Below are 26,949 nucleotides of genomic sequence, written 5' to 3' on the forward strand. Positions count from 1 at the left end.
TGGGTCTTTCCATCCAAGAGTGGCTGCATGGGGGTCTGATCCCACTGGCTGCTATGGGTATAGTGCAGGGCTCAGCAAGCAGCAGCTGGAGGGATGGACGTTCACCTGTAGTCAGGCCCTGAATGTTGTCCCCATCCCTGTGCCACTCTGTCTAATGAAGTTTTATGGTCCCCATTGGAACCCAGTGCTCGCTAGCACAATGGAGCTGAGCCAGGGAATGTCCCAGGCACTCTGTGACATCAGGCAGAATGGTGGCACCAGGCAGTGAGCTTAGTGACAGGTGCACGCTGCCTGGGTGTCCCTGAGGCTACCAGGGTAATCAATTGACCAGTGGGTAAGCCAGTGGTGGGATTGCTGGAAAGGGATGACCTGGATGCCAGCAGAGCCCTGAAGTGCCTCTGTTCACACCAGGGTCAGCCAAGGAGGAGATGGAGCTCCACAAGCCACTGAAGTCTGACAGCCTTGTAGCCACCGAGCAGCAGCAGCTACCACAGCAAGGCTTGGAAGAAGCTGCCAGCTCCAGAGATGTGGTGGCCCTCAAGAAGTCCTCCACACCAAGCAGGACCTCTATGTCCAGTAAAGCCTCCAAATCCAGTGGGACCTCTGTGTCTAGCAGGATTTCTGTATCTAGCAGAACCTCCACATCCAGCAGGACCTCCATAGCTAGCAGGACCTCCAAGTAAGTGAGGGGATGGATGGAGCCTGTGCCTGTCTGTGTTTTAGGGCTCCTTCATGCTCCCTGCTCACCCTCAAGCTGCAGGATGGGCTGGGGAGGGTGACAGAATGGTGCCCATCTGGCAGCAGGTCTACCCAGCAGTGCATGATCCTGATGGCTGAGACATACCCACCCAGGCAGGAGGTGCGCAGGACAGGCATGCCAAAAGTGGACAAAGCAATTCAGGTGAGGCTGGCAAACCACAAACCCATCCCCTACATGTGTCCCACAATCCCAGGGGTGCAACTGGGCCAAGGGCTTGGCCTTGGGATGGCTCTGGCAGCTGCTGAGGCCTCCTGTTCCTTTCTCTGGGGTTTGATGGTATGGATGCTCCCCGTTTCAGACCCCGCGGTCCTTTGATGCATCACTCAACAAACGGCGCACTCGGCTCAAGAAGAAAACTAAAAGCAAAGATGTGAGCAGCAACCAGGATCAGCTGCAAGCCTCAAGGGACAGCAGTGCCATGGAGATCTTCCCTCAGGCAGTGGAGCACAGGACTTCCAGCCCCCCCGAGGTCACACCCCAGCACAGGTAATACAGCCTAGCTCTGCCCCTTGGGTGACCCAGGATCACAAGGCTCAGGGACAGGAGCTCAGTTTGGGCATCTCCATTTGTTGGAGGAGCAAGGTCTCATCCAATGCATGCGTGGATCCTGATGAAGAAGGATGGGAAGACCAGGCTGTGCTGGAGGTGGAAGGTAAGCCCTGGTTCTCCCCATTCAGTTCAGCCAGATGCCAGGGAAGTGGTGGAGCCACTGTCCTGGAGGCATCCAAGGAATGTGTGGATGTGGCACTTAGGGACATGGGTAGTGGGCACGGTGGTGATGGGTTGACTGTAGGACTTGATGATCTGTGAGGTCTTTCCAACCTTAATGATTCTGTGATTTTATAATGTGTTGATTTCTGTGTGCCACTCTAAATGAATCCAGCATTATTTAGAAACAAGATTCAGGGGCTGTTTTGAATGGAAGAACTTAATGCTGGTGTTCATCTACCTCAACCTCTCCTTCACCCACTGCAGGGTATGAGGCTGATGTTCACAGCCCAGGCACTGTCATGGGGGACAGCCAGGGAATCTGCCCTGAAGAGGAGGAGATGCAGAAGGGGCTGAAACACACTCAGGCTCAAGGTGACCATGGAGGCACTGCCCTAACCCAGACACACATATCAGCCTTGTCTTCCTTCTCAGATGTGTTTTAGGACACACTGGATGCATGGTGCCTCTGAGAGGTGAAGTTCCGAGCCCCTCAGCCTCCATGCTAGCTTCAGGCTCAGGCAGGCTGTCCTACATCATCTCCATCTCTATCACAGTTTCAAAATCTTCAGCTTTAAATTTACAGTAGACATTAGATACATATTTGTAATGCTAATATTTGTCATTTGCCTCCAGGAGGTGACTACTGTCTGTACCCAGCCAATCCTGGCAGCACTTAGCACAGGGCCTGGTGTTGTCCCATGGGTGTAACAAAAATGTGACCATGTTACTCTGTGGTCACATCCACCAGCACCCACTTCTCCTTCGGCCCCAAGCTCCAGCAGCCATGAGATGCTCATCGGCCGCTGCTCCAGGCTGCAGCCCTCTGTTGTATCACCTGCAAGAAGGTGTTTTCATGAATCCTCCAACCCCAAACTCCTCTTTCCCTTCCAGAAGGCAGAGAGGTGAACCCAAGCCCGCTTCTGGAGGCTGACGGAAGCTTTCACAAGGAAGGTACGCAGCAGAGAGCACCACCCACCCTGTGTGCCACAGCCAGGATCCCACACAGGGGTGCACTGGGCCAAGCAATGCAGAAAATCTCAATTTCTCATTGAGCGGCAGCATGAGGCAAGACCATGTTTAGCTAATCTCTTCTCTTTAATGCCAAAGAGCACGGCTGCTGGCAAGATAGGACCTAGCACCATGAGGACCAGCTGCTGTGACCCCAAAAACAGGGCCATGTGGCTGTGCTGGGTGCTCTGAAGCACTGTGAGCAGCCAGAGGTGCTCCTGGAGAAGGAGTGGGGCTGCAGGTTGCTCGTGGTTCTCCAGGTGAAGCCATTTGCAAAGTGCTAACAACTCCAACCTGGCTGAACCTGCACGTTTGGGCTGTGTCGAGGCTGTTGGTGTTGGAGACCACTAGATGGGGATCTCTGTACACACTCAGGAAGACGCTTCCCACTTCTTAACGCTCATCATTGCAGCAAGCAGAAGTGTGTTGTCTTCTAATAAACCTAAAAATGAGCAAAGCTCCTTCTGATGCAGCTAGTCCAAGGTGTATCCTGTCCCATTCACAATCCAGAAGTGTGTTTTCCAGGTCTAGGGAACTTTCTGAAATGAAAAACATTTCTCTATTGGTTGCAGGAAAGCAGAGCGATGTGGGAGAGCTGAAGTCTCACCCAGCCCCCACGGAAATGCATTTACTGGACGTTGATCACCAGCAGGCCTCGGGGGGTGTGCCTGTGGATGGTGAGTGTGTTGGCACTTTGGGGTGTTCAGGCTTTGGATTGTCTTCCAGGCAGAAAGCTTCAGAATTGGAGATAAAGAGGAGAAAGGAATTGACTTTTATAGTCAGCATACTGACATTTCCCAAGGCACAAAATAATAGAACAGTGCAGCTTGGAAGGCACCTTGGGAAGTCTCTAGTGCCACCTCCTGCTCCAAGCTGGGTCAGCTGTGAGATCAGACCAGGTTGCTCTGGGATTTATCCTTTATTGTATCTCCAGGACTGTAATGAGTCAGCTTGAAATGAGAATGCTGTGCTCTAGGGAAGCCTGGATCTCCAACCTAGATGACTAGCTGGCCAAAAATTTGGAAATCGGTTTTGGGGCAAGATGCTCTAAAATCACCAAGCCCTTTGTGGATGTGAGTGTTCTCAGTGTTGTCAACTTCCTTTTTTTGTAGAAAAACTTAAAGCTGCAGCCAAGAGCCTCCCTGAAAGCTCTTGTCTGTCTGTCAGCCCCTCCTTCCTCAGGAGTACTTCCCTTTTAGCCATGCTCCATCTCCCCCTGTGCCCCAGGGGATGCAGCCAGCAGTCAGGACCCCAACTCCAGTGTGGGTACTGGTGAGGTCATCTCAGCCAGAGAGGAGCTGCAGCAGATCATCAGACACACTGTAGTTGGGAACTGGTATCCTTCCTTGTTTTCTGCTTCTGCACAGCCCCTGCAGCCAGAAATCCAGACTCTCAGGGAGGCTGCTGGGTGCCTGCAGATGGCCATGGTATAGGATATGCCTTGCACGCAGCAGAGGTGAAATTCTCCCCGCTTCCCTTTAATCTTGTGTTAAATTTTTGCTTTGCATTATTTGGCATGAGTGGCTCTGTGTGTCCTGGCATGACACAGGCACCATTCCTCAGTGTATCAAAGGAAATGGGGTTTTGTGTCTAGAGAGCATTACGTACAGCGTAGTGTATGGAGGGAATCATTGAGTGATGAATGGCCATAAAGAGGGAATTTAATCTTTCTTGGCCTCAGCATCTCACCCTGCCTGGAGGGGAGGGAGTTTCATTGCATTATTGTGGCTAAGGTCCTTTAGATCCTCAGATGGAAAGGGTAGGTGAAAGGCAAAGGAGTCTCTATTATTATTATTATTAATAATAATAATAACCTTTATTTTTTTGCCAAGTCTCTCTCCGCTGGCTGCCAGCATGGAAAGGAGGTTTCTAACACTTTCTTGTTACAGAGGACGCAGACTTCAGGGATAGTCAGGGCTCTGACTCTGCAAAGGAGCTGACTCCTGCTGCTGTGAATGGTGAGGGTCTCTGCCTTTCCTTCACTGCCACTGTCACTGCTCAGACATCCCCATAGAGCCAATCACTGCTCCATTTAAACATTGCCCAGCATCTCTTGTAGGAGATGAGGAAAACATTCAAGACCTTAATTTCATCATGGACCCCACAGCCAGCAAGGTTCATCTGAGCAGCCAGGAGATACGTGAAGCCTTGAGACACATGGAAGGTAAGGGCAAGCTTTTGATGTCCTTTTCCTTTGCAGGAAGCCTAAAAATCTCTAGAAACCAACAGCTGAGTCTAAAGCATTCTGCATACATTCACTGGTGCTTATCAAGCAATGAGGATGTGATGTTAATGCAAGACATACGAGACAATTGATTCTATTACAATAATACACTGAGTTTCTACTCTTGTGAAATACACATGGAGAAAAGTCTCTGTTAGAGAGGGATGTGATTGCTCCTCTCCCACTACCATCCTGCTGCCCTTTTCCTAGTGCTTAACTCTCACCAACGACTCTATCATGCTTTCATTTAGAAGCAACAAATCTCCAACCAACATTTTAGGAAAGCCCCTGGCTCATGCAGCAGCTGCCAGTGGTCCAGCACCTGGTCCTCCCTGTAGTCTGATGCCCATAATTTCCACCAATTTATTCTTGTTGTTGTTATAGCTGTCTGTTATTTCCACTGAAAGCTCTCCTCTCCCCAGGTGCTGTGAAAATGAATCTGATTAAATCCATGAAGGCAATGAGGAAGGTCCAGCAAACACCCATGGGAGAAGGTGAGCAAGATCCCCATAACAAAATCTGCTGCCACAGAACAACAAACAGGATCAGACAGAGAGTCTTTCAAAAGAAAACTCTGTGGCCACATGTTTTAATGAACTGCAAATCTGCTGGTAACGAAGCTGTGCAGGGTGAGGCAGACAGACCAGCAGCTGCAGTGCATTTCCAATGGCATGTTGCTGCCCACAGCAAAGTCAGTAGCTCCTGAGCCACAAAGGTGGGAAAGCACAGATGTAGAGTGGGCTGCAAAGATTTACCTGACACTCTGGCCTCTGTTCACCTTCTTGCTGCAACTCTCCTGCACTGCACAGGCCTGGTTAGTCTGTGAGCCACCTCATACGCTCTGCTACCCCCCCAGCAGTGATGGCAGGGCTTTCCTCCTCCCTGTGAGCAGGCAAGATTAATTTCACTAATGTGCTGAAAAGATTTTCAATTCTCTGGAGGACAGAGCTGGAGAAAGGCAAATGATATTAATAACATGGTTCTTACTTAACTCATCTTCCTCCATGCCCTGGGTATGCACGGAAGGCAGCAGCACCTTCCTAATATGATTAAGATGGTGTTAAAAACATCCATGCTTAAAAAGAAAACTGCTCAAGGAGGCTTTTTTTGTTTTTTTTCACAGAGGACAAGGATGATGTCAGTAGTGAGGGTTCCATCCCGGCTGCCCTGAGCGTCCACTCAGTCCTGGAGGAGCTGAAAGAGGCACAAATGGATGGTCAGTGAATCATAGAAATATTGGTGACAGTTCCCCTCTGTGACTTGTCAGCCTTTGGTTACCATGAGGCACGATGTACAAGAGGCAGAGAAAGGAAAAACAGACAAAATAGCTTCTACAGGTGTGGGGAGGCATCAAGTTGTCCCACACAGTGGCTGCTCTGAAGGGAAAGGCAAGGGGATGTAGGGGGTGTAAGTCATGCTCTATATCCACTGTGGTGGGATAGGAAATCAAAGACTTAAGTGTCAAGAAGAATGAATTCAGGTTTCCCATAGGAAAGGTGCTGCAGCAGGGGACAGGGGATGCTGGGAGACATAGGATTCCCCTTGCTGGGTGTCCTGCTGCCCGTGGCCAGAAGGACACAGTGAGTTAGTGCTGCTGTAGCACAAAACAGGGAGAAGTGTCATCACGGAGTCCTTCCAGCTGTCCTTGGGATGTTGAAGATGTGAATGCTGGTGAGAGGGAAGCCCATGAAACTCTGTTTATTTGTGTCTTTTCACATCCAGAGAAAACTGCTCTTGCTGCTGGCCATGTTCCCCAAACCCGTATAGCAACAGAGCTTCCACCAAAGGTGTTAAATCCCCTTGAAATAGATACAGCCAGGTGAGCATGAAGGTGGAAACAGGGAATATGCTGTTGCTTGTTGTACAGTTGTGCTTCAGCTGCTACTCTGTCCATCTCTCTTTATCATTCTGTGCATGGCAGTGAACTCACAGAGATCCCTCAGACAAGAGTTGAGGGTGAAGCAGTGAAGAACATGACAAAGAAACAGCAGAAAGGTAATGTTACCCCATTATGTGCTCCCCCCAGGAGATATGTTGCCAGCACCAACAGGAGTGGTTGGACCTTTAGATGGGTCCTGCAGCACTACGTGATCCTCCCCACACAATAACCACACTGTGGGGTGCACAAAGGAAGGGACAATCCTGTGTCCCATGGGTGTAGGAGCCCAGCAGCTGTGGGTTGATGCAGAAAACCATCAATACGCTTTCTGGAAGGGGGACAGCTGAATCTCAAGAGAACAGAGCTGGAACTGAACCAAGCACCTCACCCAGCCCCACACGTTAAATACCACCTTACCCTTCCTCTCCCCAGATTCTCCAGCTCTCCTATGCTGTCAGCTGCCATTCAGAGGTAGATGCATTGGCACTGGTAGCAAGGAACAACCTGCTCAAATCCCTGTTGATTATAGTTCACTGTTTCCAAAAGAACATAAGACAGGTAGAGCCTCCCCCCCCAGCCTTGTTTAACCTGCTGTCCTCTCCCTGCCTACAGCATTCTTCGATGCTTTCAACTTCTTCCCCAAAGACCTGGATGGCAATATTAACCTTCAGAACCTGGAGGTGCTTGCTAAGCAGCTGGGGATTAGCTTTGATGGGCAAGAGGCACACAAGAAGCTGGTGTGTGCAGATGCTGATGGTGAGTGCATCAGGCCATGCATGGACTGTACTGTGCATGTAAAGTGGCCCCTCTTCCTGTGCCTTCCCAATCCCTGAGCACTGCTGTATTGAAATGTACTTTAAGGCAGAGGCTGTGCTGGAGCTGTTGTGTTTTAACACTCACTAGTGACTCTATTCTTTATGAATGTTATTGCACTGCTGTTACAGACCCCCTCATGCATGCTCCACAGCTCAATTACATGTGAAAGCTTTAAAAGCTTTTACTCCTGCCCTTAGATTTTAGTAAGCAAATCTTTCTGCAGTGCCAGCTCTGAGCTGCTCGCCCTAACATTTTATTCTAGCAAAAATCTGCCTTGCTAACAGAGATGCCACTTGTTTGCAGGAGACAAAGCAATGAATTTCTCTGACTTTCTGACCTTCATTACTGACAAGAATTGTTTTATCCAGACAATATGTAAGTACGAAATACCCTACCTAGGTACGTGTTGCTTCCCTCCATCAAAACTGAATTACCTCATTCTAATTGGTACTGAGCAAGAAATCAGCACTGTGACCAGCATTATGGCTAACGAAAAGCCGCAAGAACTCATCCTCCCTGCTGGACATCCAACCAGCACTTGGCAGAAAATGGGGATGGATCCCCACTGAGCAGATCTTGCTGGGTCTGCTGGGGTTCCTCTGAAGGTAAGGCAAGGCTCAGATGTGCCTCTGACTGCTCTCCTCCTCTCCAGTCCCTGACAAAAACAACTCAGGCAACTTCGATCATGTCGATGCCAGAGGAATCCTCCTCCTCAAAGTCTTGCTGAAGCTGGTGGAGTTGGAAGCTCTGCCCCAGATAACTCTATTTCAGATTTCCAGGTGAGCTTCCTTAGTGTTGTAAGTCAGAGAAGGAAGTTCTCCCTTACACTGTGATATTTATGTGCTATCTAATTAGATAAACAGATAACAGGGGCCCAAGACCACATTTCCTGAAATATTCCATATCTAGTTGGATGTCCAAAAGCACCTGCATAGCTTTGGTACCTACCTTACACAGGTGTTGTTGTAAATACCACAGGTACCCATTTAAATATCTTTCCAGGTATGTCAGTGTGCAGCATCCCATGCTGAGCAGGCCTTGAGCTATGCTTCACTGGTCAATGGTGCCCTCTTTTGTCTTCTAGTTACTACGAGCAGAAGTTTAGGGACTGCACTAGTGAGAAAGCCTGGACAAATGCTGATTTCTTCGTGAGTCACAAAAAGAACAACAAAAACAGGAAAGTTCTGGTTTATCCTTTATCTTCCTTTGTAAGTGCTGCCCGCATCTCACTGATGAAGGAAAGAGAGGCAAAAGCTTATTTGGAACAACTCAAAGGTAAGGCTTGCATGCTGTCATTCAGTCCTATTCAGCCCTATATTAGCAAAAGTTTCACAGAATCATTAAGGTTGGAAAAGACCTCTAAGATCACCAAGCCCAGCTGTCAATTCATCCCCACTATGCCCACTGTGTCCCTAAGTGTCACATCTCCACAGTTCTTGAACACCTCCAGGTGTTACATATTGTTGTTACCTAGGAGAGGAAGACCCCCACCTCACTGCATCCCTCTTTCTGGTAGTTGCAAACTGATAAGGCCCTCTCCTGAGCTTGTTTTCTCCAGGCTCAACAATCCTAGTTCCCTCAGCTGCTCCCCATAAGATTTGTGCTCACACACCTCATATCTCCACTGCCCTTCCCTGCACACACTCCAGAGCCTTCATGTAGTGAGGGGCCCAGAAATGAACACAGCATTGAGGTGTGGCCTCACCAGAGCTGATTACAGAAGAACAATCATCTCCTGTTCTGCTGGCTGTGCTATTGCTGATACAAGCCAGGATGCTGTTGGCCTTCTTGGCCACCAGGACACACTGCTGGCTTGAGTACAGCCAGCTGTGAACTAATGCCTCCAAATCTTTCCTCCATGCAGCTTTACAGCCACTGAGCCCCAAGCCTGTAGCACTGCATGGGGTTGTCATGACCAAAGTGCAGGACCTGGCACTTGGTCCCTTTGAAGCTCATCCCATTGGCCTCAGCCCAGAGGTCCAGCCTGCCCACATCCCTCTGTAGGGCCTTCCTACCCTCAAGCAGATCAATACTTCCTCCCAACTTGATGTTATCTGAAAGCTTACTGAGGGTGCACTCAATCGCCTCATCTGAATCATCAATAAATTTATTAACAGGGCTGGCACCAATGCTCTATGTTTCCTAAAGCCTAGGCAGTAATTTCTAAGAGGATCACAGAAAAGTAAGCTGGAGCAAACCTTAAGAGTCCATCCAGTAACGCTCACAGTGAAAGATGCAAAATGAAACACTTGGAGTTCTGCTCTAGAGTCTCCCAGGGAGAAAGGAATTGTCCCCCAGAGGTATCTCTGTGGTTAACTAGATTCGTGTTTCAGAAGTGTGAGGAATCTGGGACCTACCTAGCCCCTCCCAGGTCAGAGGAGCAAAACCAAGGGGCAGCTGGCTGTGGCTACATTGTCAGTGACTCTGGTTCTTATTTTCCGTTGCTAGAACATGTGTCCAATTCAGAGAGCCCTTATGCTAAGGTACCTGTCTTCCCACTGATTTCTAAACAAGATGCAAAGACACTGGTGAAGCCAAAAAAAGATATGCAAAAGCAGACAAAGCAGAGAAAGAGCAAGCCAGTAACTTCAAAGGAGAGCCGCTTCAGCTGTAAGAAAAAACAGGTTCAGGAGGTGAGAGACATGGGTGGTACTTCAGCTACATGCAACAGTACCAAAGGAAGCTTGAGGACAAGCCTTAAAACCTATGTTTTATTTAATCAGGCTGCAGCCAAGGCTTCTGCTCAGAGCAGCAAGAAGAAATGCTCCCCTGCCAACAATTCAGAGCGCCCAAACAAACGGCGACACCCACCAACAGCCAGCAAGGGCAAGGCACAAGCACATGTGAGTTTGAAGTCCAGCCCCATGCTCTGCGCTCACTCACTTCGCATTTCCTTACCCTTCTCTGCTGTGACACTCAGTTACACAGTCAGAGGTTCAACTGCTTGCTCTTCTTTTTTTTTTTACCCTGGTAGCAAAGATACGGAAATAGCTAGTAGAAATATGGAATGATACTTGTTAGCAACACTTACATAGAGTAGCAAGGAGGCGGGGACTGCAGATAGTATATAACTCAGAGCAGAGGTGTTACCTTGGTAATGTGCGTAAAGCAGTTATTCGAGAATTGGACTCATGTAACCTATATACTAATAGACTGGTGAACACTTTAACTAGACATGGGTAATAACAAGCAATTTTGTCCTAAGCACAAGGAAAAATGAACCAGAGGTATAGTAATAGCTTGGTTTATTACAGTTAATCATCAGTGTGAATTAGTTATAACCTGCCTCCACTGCATTCTGCCATGGCACTGAGGTGCTTTCTAGCCTTGTATGCACATCTGTGCCATATGCCTGCGGTGGGAGCTGAGCTGCATGGTTCCTGCATTGGATTCTGCCCTCTAAATTCTTCTCCCCTCCATCAGGAGGCACAGGTGGCCCAGCGCTACAGGCACAACCTGGCCCTCCGTAAGCAGGCCAGCCTGCTCAAGCTGTGGCAGAAGATCGACGGGGCTCAGATCGGCCGGCAGACGGGCAGCAAGCGCTTCCACTACACTTTCTCCACGTACTCCTGGTCCTGGAACGCATGCAGAGAGCTGGTGACAGCCGAGGAGCTGCAGGCACAGGACCGCCGCCATCGCTGCTTCCCACCGGCCACCAGGCAGCCGCCATGGAAGAAGTGGCTGTTTTAGGGCACTGGCAGAGGCTGATGGATGCTGGATGGAGCTGGTTTGGATCGGATCTTGTCACCCTTCCTCCTGGCTTTCAAAATGTGAAATAAAAGCTGGGAAAGGTGGGATTATTGTTGTTATCCTGTTCAGCACAGGGAGCTAGCTGGCCAAGGGAAGGGACTGTTCTGCGGTACAGCCTCACAGTGAGCACCGGGCATAGGTTGTACGCTCCACTTTAAGGACTCTTAGGGAGTCCGAAGGAGGGCTACACTCTGGGGCTGAGCTCCGTGACAGCGACAGAGCCCGAGGAACGGCTCGGAGCTGTCAGGGGAGGGGAGCGGCTGGGGGTGAGGGAGGGCTCAGTCCCAGAGGGCTGTGAGCGCGGCCCCGACCCGCTGGAGCTCAGGGAGTGATGGGGCACCGCTCTCAGCCACTGGGTTCGGGTAGTCGGACACTGATCCTCGCGGGTGCCTCTCTGTGTAGAACCTGTGATTCTTCAGCGCTGAGGGAACCGCCTCCGCTCAGCCCTTCCCGCCGCTGCCGCCCCACGTGACACCCCCTTCCCGCCCAGTTCCCTCTCGGGTCGGACTCGGGGCGGTACTTCCGCTTCCGGCGGCGCCCGACCCGTCATGGCGGCGCCCAGCGAGGCGCCGGAGCGGCGGCGGCCCTTCGGGAGGCGCTTCCTCACCGACCCCGCCCGCCTCTTTCAGCATAACGCCTGGTGAGGGCGGTCGCGGCCTCTCCGTCCCCGCGGGGTCCTCTCGTTCGCCTCCCTGCCCGTCCCGTGTGCCTCTCCGCGCTCCTCAGGGCTTGGTGTGCTGTCTGCGGCCTGCGCTCTCCCAGCTTCGCTCCTTGCTGGCTACTCTTCTCGGCTTAAGACATCGTTGTCACTTCTCTCTCCGCGCCGAGCGGTCAGGGGCAGCCGTGGGGGCGGGGCTGTGAGGGGGCGGGAGGGCTTGGAGGTGAGGAAGGGCCCGGCCCTGCTCGGCCGCTGCTGGGGAGCGCTCATCCGTTTGGTCCAGAGTTTGCTTTGGTGGAGGCGGTCAGGATCCAGCAGGTGCCCTCCGTACGTCGGGACTCTCCTCAGTGCTGCACTGCTTCGAGGCAGTCGTTGCCCCATCCCTGGAGGTGTTCAAGGGCAGGTTGGATGGGGCCCTGGGCAGCCTGGTCTACTATTAAATATGGAGATTGGTGGCCCTGCATGTGGCAGGGGGGTTGGAGATTCATGATCCTTGAGGTTCGTTCCAACCCGGACCATTCTGTGATTCTGTTCTGTTGCCGTAGCTCTCAGAGGTTTATGACTCTTTAAGATCTGCATGCACATGCAGCTAATGTATACATTGAATGAAGATAAATTCACCCATTCACTGCCATGTGATGCTGTGAGGTCATGCCAGGTGTTAGGGTGGAGCAGGTCTTTGCTTTGAGAAAGCTGTTGGTGGTTTTTTTTTTTTTCAGAGATACTAAGTGCCCAAATTCTTGAATTTCCTGGGAACTGAAGGTATTTTGCACTTCTAAAGTAAATATGTCCACCTCAGGTCTCTGGTTGCTGTGTTCTGTTGAAAATTGGCTGTGTTTAAGCTGTAATAAAGTAATGTACGCATGCATCAGCTTGTCATTCATTCTGGGACTTAGAGTGTCCTCAATGGTATTTCCCTGCAGAAATTCCTAATAATCTAGTTTTTCAGATGCAAAACTTAAGGCTTTGTTTTGCTAATTAACATCAGAAGGCCGGTTCTTTCTTAGGCCAGAGTAGTTCTTGATCCTTGTATTCTGTTTTTCATTCACTTGTTTAAAAAAAAAAAAGTGAATCATCTTAATGACTACACAACTTGGTATGCACATTTAAGTTATTAATAGGTTCTTAATGCTTATTTTTCTTATAATTGGATTTAATATTAATATAATACTTTGCCTTCCAAATAACCCTAGCTGCCTTTTTTCTTTTAACTTGAGAAAGGGAATGTAATTTTTGAAGATGGTTAAATGGAATGCTCATTTTGCTGACCTGCTTGAGTAAAAGTAGTTGCCTGCATAGGATCAGTGTTTTGTTCTCCATGTGGGAAAGGCAGCTCCTCTCCAAAGAGGCCTATTTGTGCTGAGTGGTTTTGCAGTAAGGATTTAGTTCTTCTAAACTTAGCTGACCACCAGACAGGTAAAAGGATTAGGGAACAGGTTTGGTGTCTATTAGGATCCCTTCTTGTTTTGCCTTTTGAATGCTACAAGTGCAGCTAGTTCAGAACTGGCAGCTGTCCTTCCATCTGGTAACTGTTACATTGCTGCAGAGCTGGAGTTGGAGATGGCAGAAAAGCCCCACAGCTGTTCATTTGGGGAGCTATCTAAATCTTTTTTCTCTGTCTTTGCCTTGCAACTCCTAGCTGAGTAGTTCACTTTAATTTTTACAACAGGGATAATGTGGAATGGTCAGAAGAGCAGGAAGCCACTGCCAGGAGTAAAGTTCAAGAGAACAGCTCACAGCTATTGCCACAAGATAAACAAGGTACTTTTAGATGTTACTGTAATGTGTACGTCTTGACTTGTGTGCACAGCCGCAGAAGAGTCTGGTCAGAGTTATGTTTGCATCTTCATTTATTCGTCTTTTCCTCCACCGTCTCCTAAATACATTACCCTAATACCCAGTGGGGGAAAAATGGCAGAGAAGGAATTTCTCTCCTAAGTTTACCTTTTTGTGACTGTTCCACCTTCTATCGAGGCTCATTCCACAGGAGTAGAAGCCTCCTTGGTTGGGAGGAATCATTTTGGCTTGAGGTTCTTTGTTTATGTTGTGTACACTGAAGCACTTGTTACTGTTTCCTGTCAACAGACTTCTTTCAGTATAGAGCAACAGCTTCAGTTAGTGCTTTACTGTTCAAAGCTTAACATACGACAGTTAATCTTTTGTTTGTTTTGCGTGCTGCAAGCACTTTTTCTTTTAAGAGGATCTAATAAAGTAGTATCCGTATACAACTCTACCGAATTCACAAACAGCATGGTAATGATTAAATCTGAAGTGAAGGAAAATGATTTTATCCTGATTGGAGTGTTAATCATCAGAATTTACTTGGTAGTAAGTTACTTGGTTGAAGGAGTTGTTGGGTTGGTTAATTTTGCATCTTTCCTCCTCCAAGTACATTAGATACATCAGGTCCTTTACATGATGGTGAAATGATATCCTGTTCTTCAGTATGATAAGATATTTGTTTGATGATGATCTTGTTATGTTCTGCTGAGCTCTAGGATGGATCCACTCCTTTTGTTCAAATTAAATTGAGTGTACCATCTGTAAGGCGATGCTGAGCACTATTGGAGCCATTCAGACACTTCCCATATAGCTTCCAGTTGTGTTCACAATAGCAAATTTAATTATATCAAGGAGCAGTTCTCCTCATTTCTTGGATTCCCAGAAGTATCCAGCAGTTTCTATTGTGATAACCATTGTGTTGAGTTCATTTTAAAATCTGGCTAACATTAAAGGGTGCTTTCTGTCATGCTTTGAGAACATATATACAAATATGAAATTGTGGAGAAATTTGATGTTAGAGCAGTTTGTCAGGTCTTTATGATGTATTTCCCAGGCTGAACAATGGGGGCCAGTCAAATTTTGATGGCTGCTATTCAGTAGGAAGCATCTGGAGACAATGGGAAGGCTGAAACATAGGGAAGTCAATTCAGCCAAACGTGCCTGAGGGGTCTAGTATTTTGAGAATCAGAAATGTCCAAGCAGGAGAACAAAGACAGGCTATTGGTCATCATGGCTGTATTATTTCTTGGAGGACTTGAGCTGTCTGAAGGAGAGAAGTTCTGTGTGCTCTATAGAAGCTGTATCTGCTGTCTGGGAGCAGGGAAAGAAGAGGAAGTGTTGCTTGGTTTTCTTTTGAAGCTCCATAATTAGCCTCCTAATGCAAATCAGAGGATCTGTAATTCTCTTCCTGACTTCTGAAAACAGTTTATTTTGTTTACAAATCTTCTGCAATGTAAAAGGGTGAGTATGGGCTTGACTTTGGGGCTGTCCTTACAAAATTGTGCAGAAAGGTCAGAAGTCCTTATCAAGTCTCTGGAGGATTAAGACTCGCATGCCAGTGTCCTTATGAGCTAAAAGGATCTTGAAGCAAATATGTTGCAAACTTTTCTGGTGTGAGTTGTGCTCACTCATATTCAGACTGAAATATTAATGTGGTCGTTTTTAATCCTGTTTCTTGCATGATCAGCTGGACCTTGTGTTCTCGTATTTATTTTGCTACTGATCCTCTGTTCCAGTGCTTTGCAAATGAACTTTAAATAAAGCTTCCACACATGTTAGGTGGAAGATAGCAGCTCTTCAATAGTGTCCAACAGAATTTCACAGTAATTCAATGTAGGGCGAGGAAAAATCTGGGTAATCTGAAGTGGCTGGCTTGGAATATTGCCACAGTTTCTGAGGTAAACATCCTGTTTTAATCAGAGCCTGTCACGGTATCTTCAGGGATCAGCAGGAGTCAAGACTTCATATCTTTGTTAGCTGAAAGAGTTTCCAACCCCAGCAGCCTCGTGTATCCCTACTGGTGCGTGGAAGAAGTGACAGTTCAGGAAGGAGTGCACCAGAGACTGAATCAATAACCCTCATTCTTCTGGCATTAGTAGTCATTGACTGCCTTCTCTGCAAATAATAATCAGACCTGACCCCACTTACTTTGAGGTATAGTGAGATCATGACACAAACTTATGCTTTAGTCTACAATTTTGTTCAGCTTGTTGTTTAAGGACAAAGCTGCTTAAAAGGAGAAAATCCTCATAATGAAGGTGAAGAGATTATTTTTATAAATAGCTCTTTGTACTGCAGGGGTAATTATATAGATGACTCTAATTTAGTTAGATCATGGCTTCATAAGTGTTCTGAATGTCTGTAATATTTATCTTGCTACTGGATTGTATTTAGTAGGCGTGAAAATATTGCTCGCTGTTTGAAGTTCATTCTTACCAATTTTGGTCTATCCACCTTAGCTCTGTGCTATTGCTTTAGTGATAGTGGTCACTTATTTCGTTCCTCTCTTTTGCTGTAATTTCATGTGATGCTCTAACCTGCACAGAACTGTGGTGAAAAAAAGTGCTGCAGACTGGACTCCCAAGAGTACTTGTATAAAACATGATGTCCTGTAATCTTAGAGTGTTGTGTAAGTGCTAATTGAGCTTCGTGCTGGGCCAGTAGAATTGACCAATTTTTGTGTTTCTCAGTCTGAAAAAAGAAGTAGCATGTCAGACTTCAGTTCCAGGCACTTGTCACAGAACTGCCTAGTAGATTTAAGTGTTTCACTTCGTGTCATCGGGCTCCAAATGAATTACTCTTGTGAACTGAATATGTTAGTGTTAGAAATGAAAATAAAACATGGATATCTTCATTCCAGTCTACTTCAAAGAGGGCTTTTCTGTTGCCAGCTTTCTTTAAACCCTTCATTTAAATCCTACCAAGACCCCCTCCTTTTCTATTCTATTTCGCTTTTTTTTAATTCCTAACAAAATGACAGGAAGGAGGCAGGTTGAGAGTTCAGGTGAGACGGTACAACTTAAATCAAGGTGATTTTCAATCAATAATCATACTTATTAAAGCAGATTACTGAGTAGGTGTCTGCAGTGATCCCTGACTGTCTGAGCTGATTAAACTCTGACACCTTTCTGATTTGACTGCTGGTGATGTTTTTGTTTGTGTTTACAGAGGAATATGAGGTGAATGCTAAGAGATACTGGGATGACTTTTATAAAATCCATGAAAATGGCTTCTTCAAGGACAGGCACTGGCTGTTCACTGAATTTCCTGAGCTGGCACCAAATAGGAACCCGAGTCAAAATGAGGATTCTCTGTGTGAATTTAGCTGCGAGGAGGTACCCAAAAATGAAAGGCTGGGAAGCTGTGAAAATGGACATTGCACGGTAGAAACCAGAGCAGAGAATCAGTTAAACCTGATAAAAAGCAGGTCTACATTCTGTACAGAAGAGCTGGCTGCACAGAAGCCAAAACAAAGTGATGAAGATTACCCAGGATCCTCTGCTTCTTACCGTATATTAGAGGTAATAGCTATAAAACAGTGAATCACACGTTGAGGGTTTCTTGTATGAATGTTTGTGTGACTGAGTGATGGATATAAAAATATGTATCGTGGCAAACAACAGTGAGTGGGAAGATCAACTTACATCAGTAAAGAGAGAGGGCAACTTAGAACTGCTGGCACTCTGGGTTTGGACTGTATACACAGAGCACAAGGACAAGTTTTCAAGTTTAAAATAAAAATTCTAATCTTCTGATGTTGAAACAAGATTTTAAATGTCATCTTCTCTATATGGACTTGATTCTTTTATTTGTCTGTGTAAGTCTTATATGGTTTTGATGTTTGTGCTGATTCTTATTCGTTCCTGGGAGGCATGAAATGGAATAATAAAACAAAGAATGTAGAGATGCTGTTTGTTCAGGACCTTATGTTCCATCTCATAACAGGAAATCTCAGATTAACATAGGGTATCACGCTTGTCCTGGTCAGATTTCTAGTACTTACAAATATTAGTCTCCTAATAGCTCATGAAGACCTTTTGCTCTGCCACCTATAGTTTGTTCATTGTAGATATCACCATTTTTGTTGAGTGCTCCTATTGTGTGGAAACACTGTCCTTCCAGGGAGAATCAATATAAAGAGTCCTTTAGATTTGCATTTAATCTGAGCCCTTGAGACTTCCTCAGACAAATGTTCTTGGGATGTGGTGGCTTTCCTGTCTTACCTGTCTCACTGCCATATGTCACTCCTTGCCCTTTGTGTTTTTTTCTTCTCAGACTTTCAATTTTACTGATTATTTAGACGTTATTTAGACATAGAAGTGTTCTAAGCCCAGTTGTGTGAGACCTCAAATGAGTCTTCAGATGGGAACAGACATAAGAAATAACAAGTTATAATCATTGTAGACCTAATTTGTAACTTGAGGGAGAGCCATCTAGTGAGGGTAACTCTGAAACAACAGATTATAATTATAGCAAAGCAAACTTCTCTCTCTATTGCTCTGATTTTCTGTGGAAGGGAATGTAACTAATCTATGTTTTTTTTCCAGTGCTTCCGTGACTCTTACGTACTGGTTGTTATGCTTGGGTTGTTATGCTAGCAATAACCATTGTCAGAAGAGTAGCAATATACAGTTTGTTAGTAAGATTTCTAGGAGAACTGAACTGGTTTCCCACAGTGCTTGTATGTAAGCTTGCTACTCCTCCTGCCTGCTGAGCATATTCAGATCTTGCAGTGATATTTGCAAATGGTCACCACTGTGCTCATTTGTTACTTCTGAGATGCACTTTGTGGCTGTAGAGAGTTAATTTGAAATCAGCTGCATGGGATGTGTTGAAGGAATAATTTTCATTTTGTGCACATCTGCTTTGTTTGTGCAGGTTGGCTGTGGTGCTGGAAATACAGTCTTCCCAATTTTACAAACCAACAAGTAAGTAGTTCTCATAAAATTTTTTACCTTTGTGATAAAGCAGCCCCTGAAAAAGAACAGGAAAGCTTGCGTATTTTCTTAGACAACCTCATGTTGAAAGGCCAGATGTAACTGACAAATTATACGAGTCTTCAAATAATTGTGTTTTGAGCCTGGAAGTCTTTGGTCTTAATGTACAAACATACGTGTCTTGTTCTAAAGCATTTAGTATTTCTCCTCCTTCAGTTCCATGTTTGAATAACTGAGACACAAAAGAGCAAAGTGATGAGCCAGGTTTTGCACAGCAGATAAGAGACAGACAGACTGACTGAGGCCAAAGGCCAGAATTTCAGACTCTCAATTTTGTTCTCTGTGTGTTTGAGATGCTTCTGTAATTCCTGTGGAACACCTTTCTAAACGTGATGATAGTGTCCTTTATTTATTTCAGTGATCCAGGCCTTTTTGTTTATTGCTGTGACTTTTCTACAACAGCTGTGGATCTTGTCCAGGTAAACTCAACAGTGACTTGTGAAGGTAGGAAGTGCATGGTGCCAGTTGCACACTGACATAAATATATCATGGCAGCCACCAGCTGTGTAGCTCTTTTGACAGCTTTCTATTTTAGCTAGCCCTGATGCTGACCCTTGTACTGGTAAATCAGGAAAAAGAGCTACTGAAGACTGTAGAAATGAGGAAAGCAAGAGTCCTCACAGTGTCCCATTGGCAGCAGACAAGTCAGCCAGATTTCCTTTCCCCTGTGGTTGGCAGCACTTTTTTTTAAATGCCGTGGTCTTTTAGTTGAGTAACTGCTGAACCTTGAAAACATTCAGGCTATTTTTTAACAGCAACTGAAGTTGTGTTTGATTTGTGCGTGTATTATTAGCACTGCAATACTGCAGGTGATAGGAGTGCTTCTGCACAGACAGCTGAGGACAGGTACTGTGGAACAAAAAGCTGGGATTTAATCAAAGGACAAATACTGCTAACAAAATTCAGGTCAGAACAGGGAATGAGTCTATGAAGTATCAAATGTAATCAGTCATTTCATGACATGGAATGGGGGGGCATAGCTGCACATTCAGCGTGTCATTGTATCCTCAAAGCTGGTAAAGTACTGCTTATAGGAGTTACTACAACCCATAGCAACAGCTCTCAAAAATTAAATGACTTCTAGAAATCTACTTGTGATTTTATGAGTGTAACTTTATGGAGCTAGGTCTGATGTTTGGGATATTGGAAGTAACTTGCTTTTTGAAATGAAATGTAGACTATTAATGTCTGCTAATGCTGTAATATCTCTCCCCTTAAATACAGAGCAATGTGGAATATGATTCTTCTCGCTGCTTTGCATTTGTCCATGACCTCTGCAATGACCAAAGTCCTTTCCCAATGCCAGATGAAAGCCTTGACATTGTCATTCTCATCTTTGTCCTCTCAGCGATTCTCCCAGAGAAGTAAGTTAAAAATTCCTTCTGGGTCCAAAGAAAATACACACAGAACTGAAGGTCTTTATTAGGCAAACATAAAAAGAGCAGAGATGAAGAAAAAACTTCAGTTGTTGAAGCCTTGCTGGTGCCAAGTGGGAAATACTTGTCATGCTGTTGTACCTTCTTCCATTTCATCCAGTTTAGCTAAGGCTTCTTAGTAATCTGTTAAAGTTATACCAACATAACTTGCTTCAAAGACTTAAAATTCCCTGATTGTCTCTCTCTAATCTTAATGTGTCTCAAGTTCTTCATCTCCACAGCTTTACTACTTCATCTATACACTTTTACAGTCATATCAAGGACAAAACAGCCTGCCTTACTGATGTATTTTGAAGGTTGCACCTCTGTTCTATGCACCAGCTAGCAATGTCAGGAATATCAAGAAGACTCTTCTATTTCATTCACTTTTTGCCAAGTGATCCCATCCCAAAATTGACCAAAAAAAAAAAAAAAGCCCTAAACTGACTGATAAATAACCTCACTGTACTCTTTAATGTTGCTGCATGAGATCTCCCTAGATCTTTAAGTTAAGGAGACTGGTAGCTTTCTACATAATGAATTATTTAGTTTTAGCACTTGCTTGATAATACAGTGATCTGTGTGCTGTGCCATCCATATCTTTATGTAGATTAATCAACAGGTGAGTAAGGAAATATTTAAGGATTTGGCCAACTTTGTTATAAACATAGTGCAGAGAGACTGTTAGCTGTTAAATACCTGAATAGTTAGTATGAGCTCTGCAAGAGCAGGAAAGAGAGAGAATCTTATTAAATGAAACATGTTTATCACTACCTACCAAACATCTATATATTCTGCTGCAGGTAGACAATGAATAATGGGAAAATTCTCTTGAATGCTTAGCAGTACTTGAAGATTAGGCTGATGGAGCTGAACCTGCAGTGGAATGTATGGAGAAACTAGTAGACCCAGTGCAAAAGTTGACAGAAAGTTTTTGGGTGTTAATGTGTGTCACAGCTTTTCTAGATATGTGTAAAGCTTCAAAGTAGATTCCTTTACATCAAGGAAAATTAAAGTTGACTGATCCAGTTTTCCATTAAGCTCTGCAAGTGGAATTTGCAGGTATTTTGTTCTAGCAAATTCTGTTACAGGATAGGTATCGTTTTGAAGTGCTGAATGGCTGTAGTTGTAGTCTTGCTGCAGTCACAGTTGCTCCTCTGTTCTGAACAGCAGCCACACCACGCAGTCAGCACTCATTTTTGGGAGGTACACTTCTGGACCGTTAGGTTCAAAGAGTAGATGAATTTCTCATATGTGAGGTGGTGAAAAGGGAGGGTTTAGAAAACAGTTTAGAAAAGTAGTGTGATCTTAGTGTGACAGTGTGCTAAGACCTACCAGAATGGAACAACAGATACAAATAAATGACTTTAAAAATTCTTATTCTCCCTTTCTTATTCCCTTTGGTTTTATTTTGCAGCGTTTTTTTTTCTTCGAATTCACTTTTTTATTGTTTTACAAAAACCACTGGAACTATTTTTGTAATTACTAAGAGAAAGCAATTAATCTGTGCTGTGGCAGGCTAAGCTAAAGAAAGGGAGGAAAAAAAAGGCAGAATTGGCAACTCTGATAAAAATGGTGACCAGATAAAGTCAACGCACCCCAGTCTGACAGAGCTCAGAAAATTTCAAATTTTGGTAGCTTTTATATGAAGTTGTAATAGATGTGAAACTTCATACTTTCTTTTGGGAAAGTAGGCTAAACAAACAGGCTTGATTTTCTTGCGGACTGCTGAGTACTGCCATTTTGTTCTTTCCTCAGGATGCAGCGTGTCATTAACAAACTGAGTCGCCTTCTGAAACCAGGAGGAATGATTCTATTACGAGATTATGGCCGTTACGACCTAGCCCAGCTTCGGTTCAAGAAAGGTATTTTCATTTCCCATGGGGAGCTTTTACAGCTCACTAATAGATTATGCTTCTCTGGAGTAGCGTCTGCCCTGTTTGGGAGGCAGCTCATTAATTCCCCTTAAGCACAGCGTGTGCTGGGAGGAGAAGTGCCTCTGTCTTTATATGCAGCAGTTGTTTGTTTTTAAATGATAGCTGGTAACTGTTTAAATCCTTCTTGCCCTTAGGTCAGTGTCTGTCTGCTAACTTCTATGTGAGAGGTGATGGCACCAGAGTCTATTTCTTCACCCAAGGTAGGAGGCTGGAAGACACACGTTTACCTCTTTTTGTCCCTGTGCACCCAAGTTTTGTTGCTAGCTCTTTCCAGGCAGTTTTTCTTGGAGCAGTGTGAAATGTGAAGTGTCTCCCAGTCACACAGGGACCTCAGCCTGTCGGTCGCTGATGTGAATATGCACAGTGAATTTCTAAGTGGAAAATCTTTTGAAATTAAGACTGGCGTGTGTGCTACGCTGAGAGGAATGGAAGTGGAGACATTCTGTCAAATCTTGTTACCTGAGGAGTATGCAGTCAGGTGAACACAACTGGAGGGAACTTCTCTTAACTTTACTGTTCTCACACAACGGAATGTGAGGAGCGTGGTTCAGTATAGAGCTGGGGCAGGCTCCTTAGTTCCATCCAGTATTTAAAAGGAGATTATAAATAGGAGGGGAATCAACTTTTTACTCAGGTAGGTAGTGATAGGACAAGGGGAAATGGTTATAAGCTCAAGGAGGGAGGGTTTAGATTGGACGTCAGGGGGAGGTTCTTCACAGAGAGAGTGGAGAGGTGCTGGAACAAGCTGCCAGTCTGTTTTAGAGCACTGGCACAGCTGCAGTGAACAGTTTTGTTCTCCACTGCACAAGTCTCGTTTGTCTCAACAAAATGAATGCTCAATGTATGTTTGGCAAATGCTTCCCTATGTCAATCATCTGATAAAAGAGCACAAGCTAGGACCTGCTAGCTCTTTTCTACAGGAGCTCCATACCAATCACATGCTCCCAAGCTGCAGTTGAATGCGCTCTGTGCTGCTCGGCAGGACTCAGACTGACTTTGCCCACGGCCACTGTGCTGGGGCACTATGAAACTTATTTGCTTGGTCAGGAATACTTACCAATTTAAGTGTTGCAGCCTTGAGGGCTCTTAGTGCTTTGATTTGGCCCCAGCTGGATGTGTTTTTTTCAGGATTTTTTTTCCAAACGTAACCATAATGAATCCAGTTCCCCTCCAGCCCATACAGCAAAGATCTTATTGCCACTATTTTAAAAGCGTAGGTCTGATATCTGATCTGGTTCTTTGCTCTTGCAGACTCTGAAATCTCAATGGAGAGGGGGGGGAGGGGTAAGGAATGGATCTGTCCCTACTTACTAGAAGGTTTAATTGGTTTTAATTGGTTCTAGAGGCAATACCAATGTCTGGAACTGCTGTTGTTTTCATCAACTCTCTGTAACTCTAGTTGTCCTCATAATACCTCTTTCCTTCCTTTGTAGAAGGTAAATTCAAAGGAAACTTACGAGACTGTAGTCTTATTTTCCCCATAACACTGTAGTTAAGTCCTGTCTGATCTTTACATTTCCCTACCAGACAGAGACCGTGAGTTTCCTCTGGCCCATCTTTCAACTCAGTTTAGCCCTCAGTGCGAACATGTAACAGTTAAATAAAAGCTGTAGCATCCTTCTCTTCTTCTCTCTGCTTCCAGATGAATTAGATGATCTCTTCACAAGAGCTGGCCTGCAGAAAATACAGAATCTGGTTGATCGTCGACTGCAAGTGAATCGTGGGAAGCAAATGACAATGTATCGAGTATGGATCCAGTGCAAATACCAAAAGCCTGCTGCCCCTCAGCTGTGAGGAAGCAGGGTGTGCTTTGTCAGATTTTATCCTCTTCGTGGCCATGTGCAATCTCCTCCTGGTGAGATGTATCATTGAGGAAGTCAGCGTGCACAGAACCTCAGTGCCTTTAATAGCACCCAGCATTACTTCAAATGAGTTTTGCTAAGGACAAATGGTCTAGGAGGAGACCAACCAGTACTTAAGGTGTCTTGCTACTGGGCTGGATTTTTAAAGTTTATAGTTTTTAACAACATAAGAAAAGTCATGCTAAGAGTATCTGAGCAAGTAGTGTCTCCTACTGTGGATTTCTACATCAAACAAGATCTTCAACCTTGTCTCTGTGTTGTGTCTTGGGATCAAAAGAACAAGAGTACACAGTTGGTAAATCTGATTTCCTTTGCAGCTGGTCACTAGGTATAGTATGGATCCCTTTACCAACTTATCTCATGCAATTCTCTTCCAGTCCTTCAGATTTGTGCAGATCCACCAGTTAAAATATATCTATTGAGAACATGAACTGAGAGCATGCTTGTTTCTCTGTGCCACTTTCCCCATAGACGTCTCCTAGTGGGCAGATAACCTGTGGAGAACGCAGATTATTGCTCTTCCTGTCTTCAAGATTGTTGTACCTTGTTTGTATAGGAAGCTAAGCACGCTATAGCTCAGGTGCAGTAATTCACATCTGGTAGAGTTCAACCTTTCAGAAATGGGAGGTTGATGCCAGTTTTGAAGCACCTCCAGAGTGCAGAGGAACAAAAGCAACTTGTGGCACCAGAGTTTGCTCAGAATCCATTACCTGCTTTTTCTGCCTGAACAGTCAAGAAGTGTTCTTGCTGACTGCAGAACCAGGTCACGAGCTGCACTGCCCTGTCATGGTGATGTGCTAAACCAAAGTAGGCAAAGCACTTGTCTTTGATAAGAAATCTAAAGAATGTCTACCAGCGTTGTTTGATTTCTTAAAGGAAGCCAAGTGTGGCTTTCTGAAGGTGTTACCCCACTTTTGACAGCTACCAACTTTTATTCCATTTGGTTTATTTGGTTACTTTTAGGATGTGGGGCAATGGATATTAGAATAAATTCTGAGGTAACATTTTTTATTGCTGGTTTGAGCAATATAAATGAAGCTTCCACAGAAACTCACGTGCCTGAGGGCACTTGATCTGAAGGATTTCAGCCACTGTTAGGTAACTACTGATTATTTTCTTTTCCTTGAAGAAACAGTGTCTACTAACTGTGCACCATCAGCTGAAGAGCAGTTTGTGCTGTGCATAGCGTGCAGATTTTGTTATCTGGACACCAGTATTAGTAGTTTACAATTGCCTAAGAATAACCGTCAACTATAAAGACACACAGATGATGAAATAACTGCTCTCTTGAGATGGAGGAGAAAGAGTAAAAAGCTGACAAAGTGTCATTGCTGTATTTGGAGGGTCTGCAGGAGTTTTCAAGGAGCATCCTGGTTTGTGAAGGGTTGGAAGGGGCGTGCTCTTTGCTAGATATGTGGTAACACAGTGGATTCATAACTTCCACATCACCCCACACTGGTTAGTTTGTCTTCTAATGCAGGCTTCCTGAGTCAGGCCATTTCAGTCCTTACGATGGAATCAAGGAGTTGGGAAGAGAACTCTTGGTTATAGTATATGCTATGTGAAGGATTCTCTCCCCAGTTATTTTTTTTCTAAAATGCTGGCAGATTTTCTAGCATTTACAAATGACATAAAAAATGAGGCTTGAAGCAGTTATTTTTGAGAGGAAGAAAAAAAAAAAAAAGAACATAAAATGGTTTTGCTTCATAGCAATTTTGTGGCCTTTTATGCTTCTCCATTTCCTGCCTTTTTTAGTAGAAGAAACTCAAAAATCATACCTTGCTGCTGACCTGCTCTTGATGGATCTTCAGTAGGGTACAGGAGTCAAAGCATGAATGCACCAGTGTTTGGGAGGAATTCCTTAACTCTCCATATCCTGCCAGTCAGCCTGTGGGCTTGGAATGCTGAAAGAAACAATATTAAAGGCAAGAGAAAATGCTATTGAGGTTCTGAATTCCCCTTCCATCCCTTCCACTTGCCTCTAACATATTTATCTTCCATTGGCCAAATGTTTGACACAACCCAGGAGTTATGCAGCCACTGTCATGTTTTTGTGCTAGGCTTACAAAGTGTGGTCCCCAGCAAGGCTGGGAACTCAAAGTCAAAGCAAACTGCTTTTCAAGGCCCCTAGGAGCTGAGCAACTTCACGTCTCCTCGTCTTATTCAGGCAAAAAATCAGGCTTAGCAAAAGAAGTGCAGTGAGGGTTTGACATGATGTGATTTGTGTAACCAGCTCTGTTGCTTGCTGTGAAACACCTCTGTATGCTAGTGGTGCCTTGGGCAATTCCTTGGGGTCCTTTCCTTCTTGGACCTTGGAGGGAGACCACCTCCTGGGATTGCTTTAACCCCCTGGAAGAAAAATTATTTACTGGAGTAAACAAGCAGCTTAATTAGCCTGAATTAAAGTAGTTTGAAAAATGCCTTATTAATTATCCAGGGGCTTACATGCAGCACAGGAAAATATGTTTTTAATTATGAACAGGATTTATTTAAAGTTGACGGACTCCCCTTTAAGTTCAAACTCCTGAAAGGGAAGAAATGAAGACTAGTAATTTATTTCTTTCTACTTTGAAGGCTGCATCCCAGTTGTCTGCCTGGTTTTGACCTGGGCTTCATGCAAAAACTTGCAGCCCTGTGAGCCTGCAGCCATTCAAGTAGCTCTGCACCTTTCTCAACGTTCTTCATACTGCTGTAATCTTTAAGCAGTCATTGAACATAAACCAGTTGGGCCAACGAGCTTCCAGTCCTTATGGAGCTGTTCAGAGAGCAACAAGTTAATGGCCTTGAGTTGAGCTAGGCTTCCTACAGACAGATACCATCTGAGCTTCATGTATTAATGTCTGTCAATTCCCATTCTCTCTGTAGCTGCTACACTCCTGCAACTCCAGGCCTTGCCTCCCACACTGCTCTGCTCAGGTTCCTTGGTCCTGACTTGCAGCAGCTTCTGCCATTCCCACTTTGAGCCTGCTGAGCAGGCTGGGTTGCACAATGTATTTCCAGTGTGTGCAAAGATTTCTTGAGTTTACTTTCACTACATTTCACTGTTGGGTTTTTTGTTGGTTTTTTTTTTTTAATCTTTTAAGCAGTGTGACATTAATTTTAAAGCAATTCTGAGCACATCTGCTCAAGTTTTGTTCCCAGTGCTCCAGC

The 26,949-nt window shown here is 45.1% G+C and overlaps 2 protein-coding genes across 10 annotated transcripts; both read left to right on the forward strand.

Annotated features, from left to right (window-relative positions):
* Window positions 1-238: 238 nt before the first annotated feature.
* On the forward strand, window positions 239-11,276 carry EFCAB3 (EF-hand calcium binding domain 3). 9 transcript variants are annotated; one of them, XM_090125139.1, is made up of 21 exons: window positions 240-334; window positions 412-679; window positions 805-901; window positions 1,059-1,245; window positions 1,332-1,412; window positions 1,736-1,843; window positions 2,363-2,422; window positions 3,052-3,156; window positions 4,369-4,437; window positions 4,527-4,643; window positions 5,126-5,197; window positions 5,827-5,919; window positions 6,426-6,522; window positions 6,625-6,698; window positions 7,195-7,338; window positions 7,702-7,773; window positions 8,051-8,177; window positions 8,483-8,673; window positions 9,847-10,031; window positions 10,122-10,241; window positions 10,822-11,276. In XM_090125139.1, the coding sequence occupies exons 2-21, from the start codon at window positions 429-431 to the stop codon at window positions 11,086-11,088; spliced, it is 2,517 nt and encodes an 838-aa protein (XP_089981265.1). In that variant the 5' UTR covers window positions 240-334; window positions 412-428; the 3' UTR covers window positions 11,089-11,276. The 9 variants fall into 9 exon arrangements, with proteins under 9 accessions (XP_031456820.2, XP_089981267.1, XP_089981265.1 ...); XM_031600952.2 differs by having other exon boundaries at window positions 802-901; window positions 1,059-1,246; window positions 1,336-1,412; window positions 10,822-11,275; XM_031600954.2 differs by having other exon boundaries at window positions 802-901; window positions 1,059-1,246; window positions 1,339-1,412; window positions 10,822-11,275.
* Window positions 11,277-11,636: 360 nt separating this feature from the next.
* On the forward strand, window positions 11,637-25,740 carry METTL2A (methyltransferase 2A, tRNA N3-cytidine). The gene is made up of 9 exons (XM_031600961.2): window positions 11,637-11,788; window positions 13,476-13,567; window positions 16,757-17,109; window positions 18,467-18,516; window positions 18,944-19,004; window positions 19,810-19,949; window positions 21,759-21,865; window positions 22,072-22,137; window positions 23,580-25,740. The coding sequence occupies exons 1-9, from the start codon at window positions 11,697-11,699 to the stop codon at window positions 23,729-23,731; spliced, it is 1,113 nt and encodes a 370-aa protein (XP_031456821.1). The 5' UTR covers window positions 11,637-11,696; the 3' UTR covers window positions 23,732-25,740.
* The last annotated feature ends 1,209 nt before the right edge of the window (window positions 25,741-26,949 follow it).

Source organism: Phasianus colchicus, chromosome 26 (genome assembly GCF_987193195.1).
Source record: "Phasianus colchicus chromosome 26, bPhaCol1.hap1.1, whole genome shotgun sequence".
NCBI classification, from domain to species: Eukaryota; Metazoa; Chordata; class Aves; order Galliformes; family Phasianidae; genus Phasianus; species Phasianus colchicus.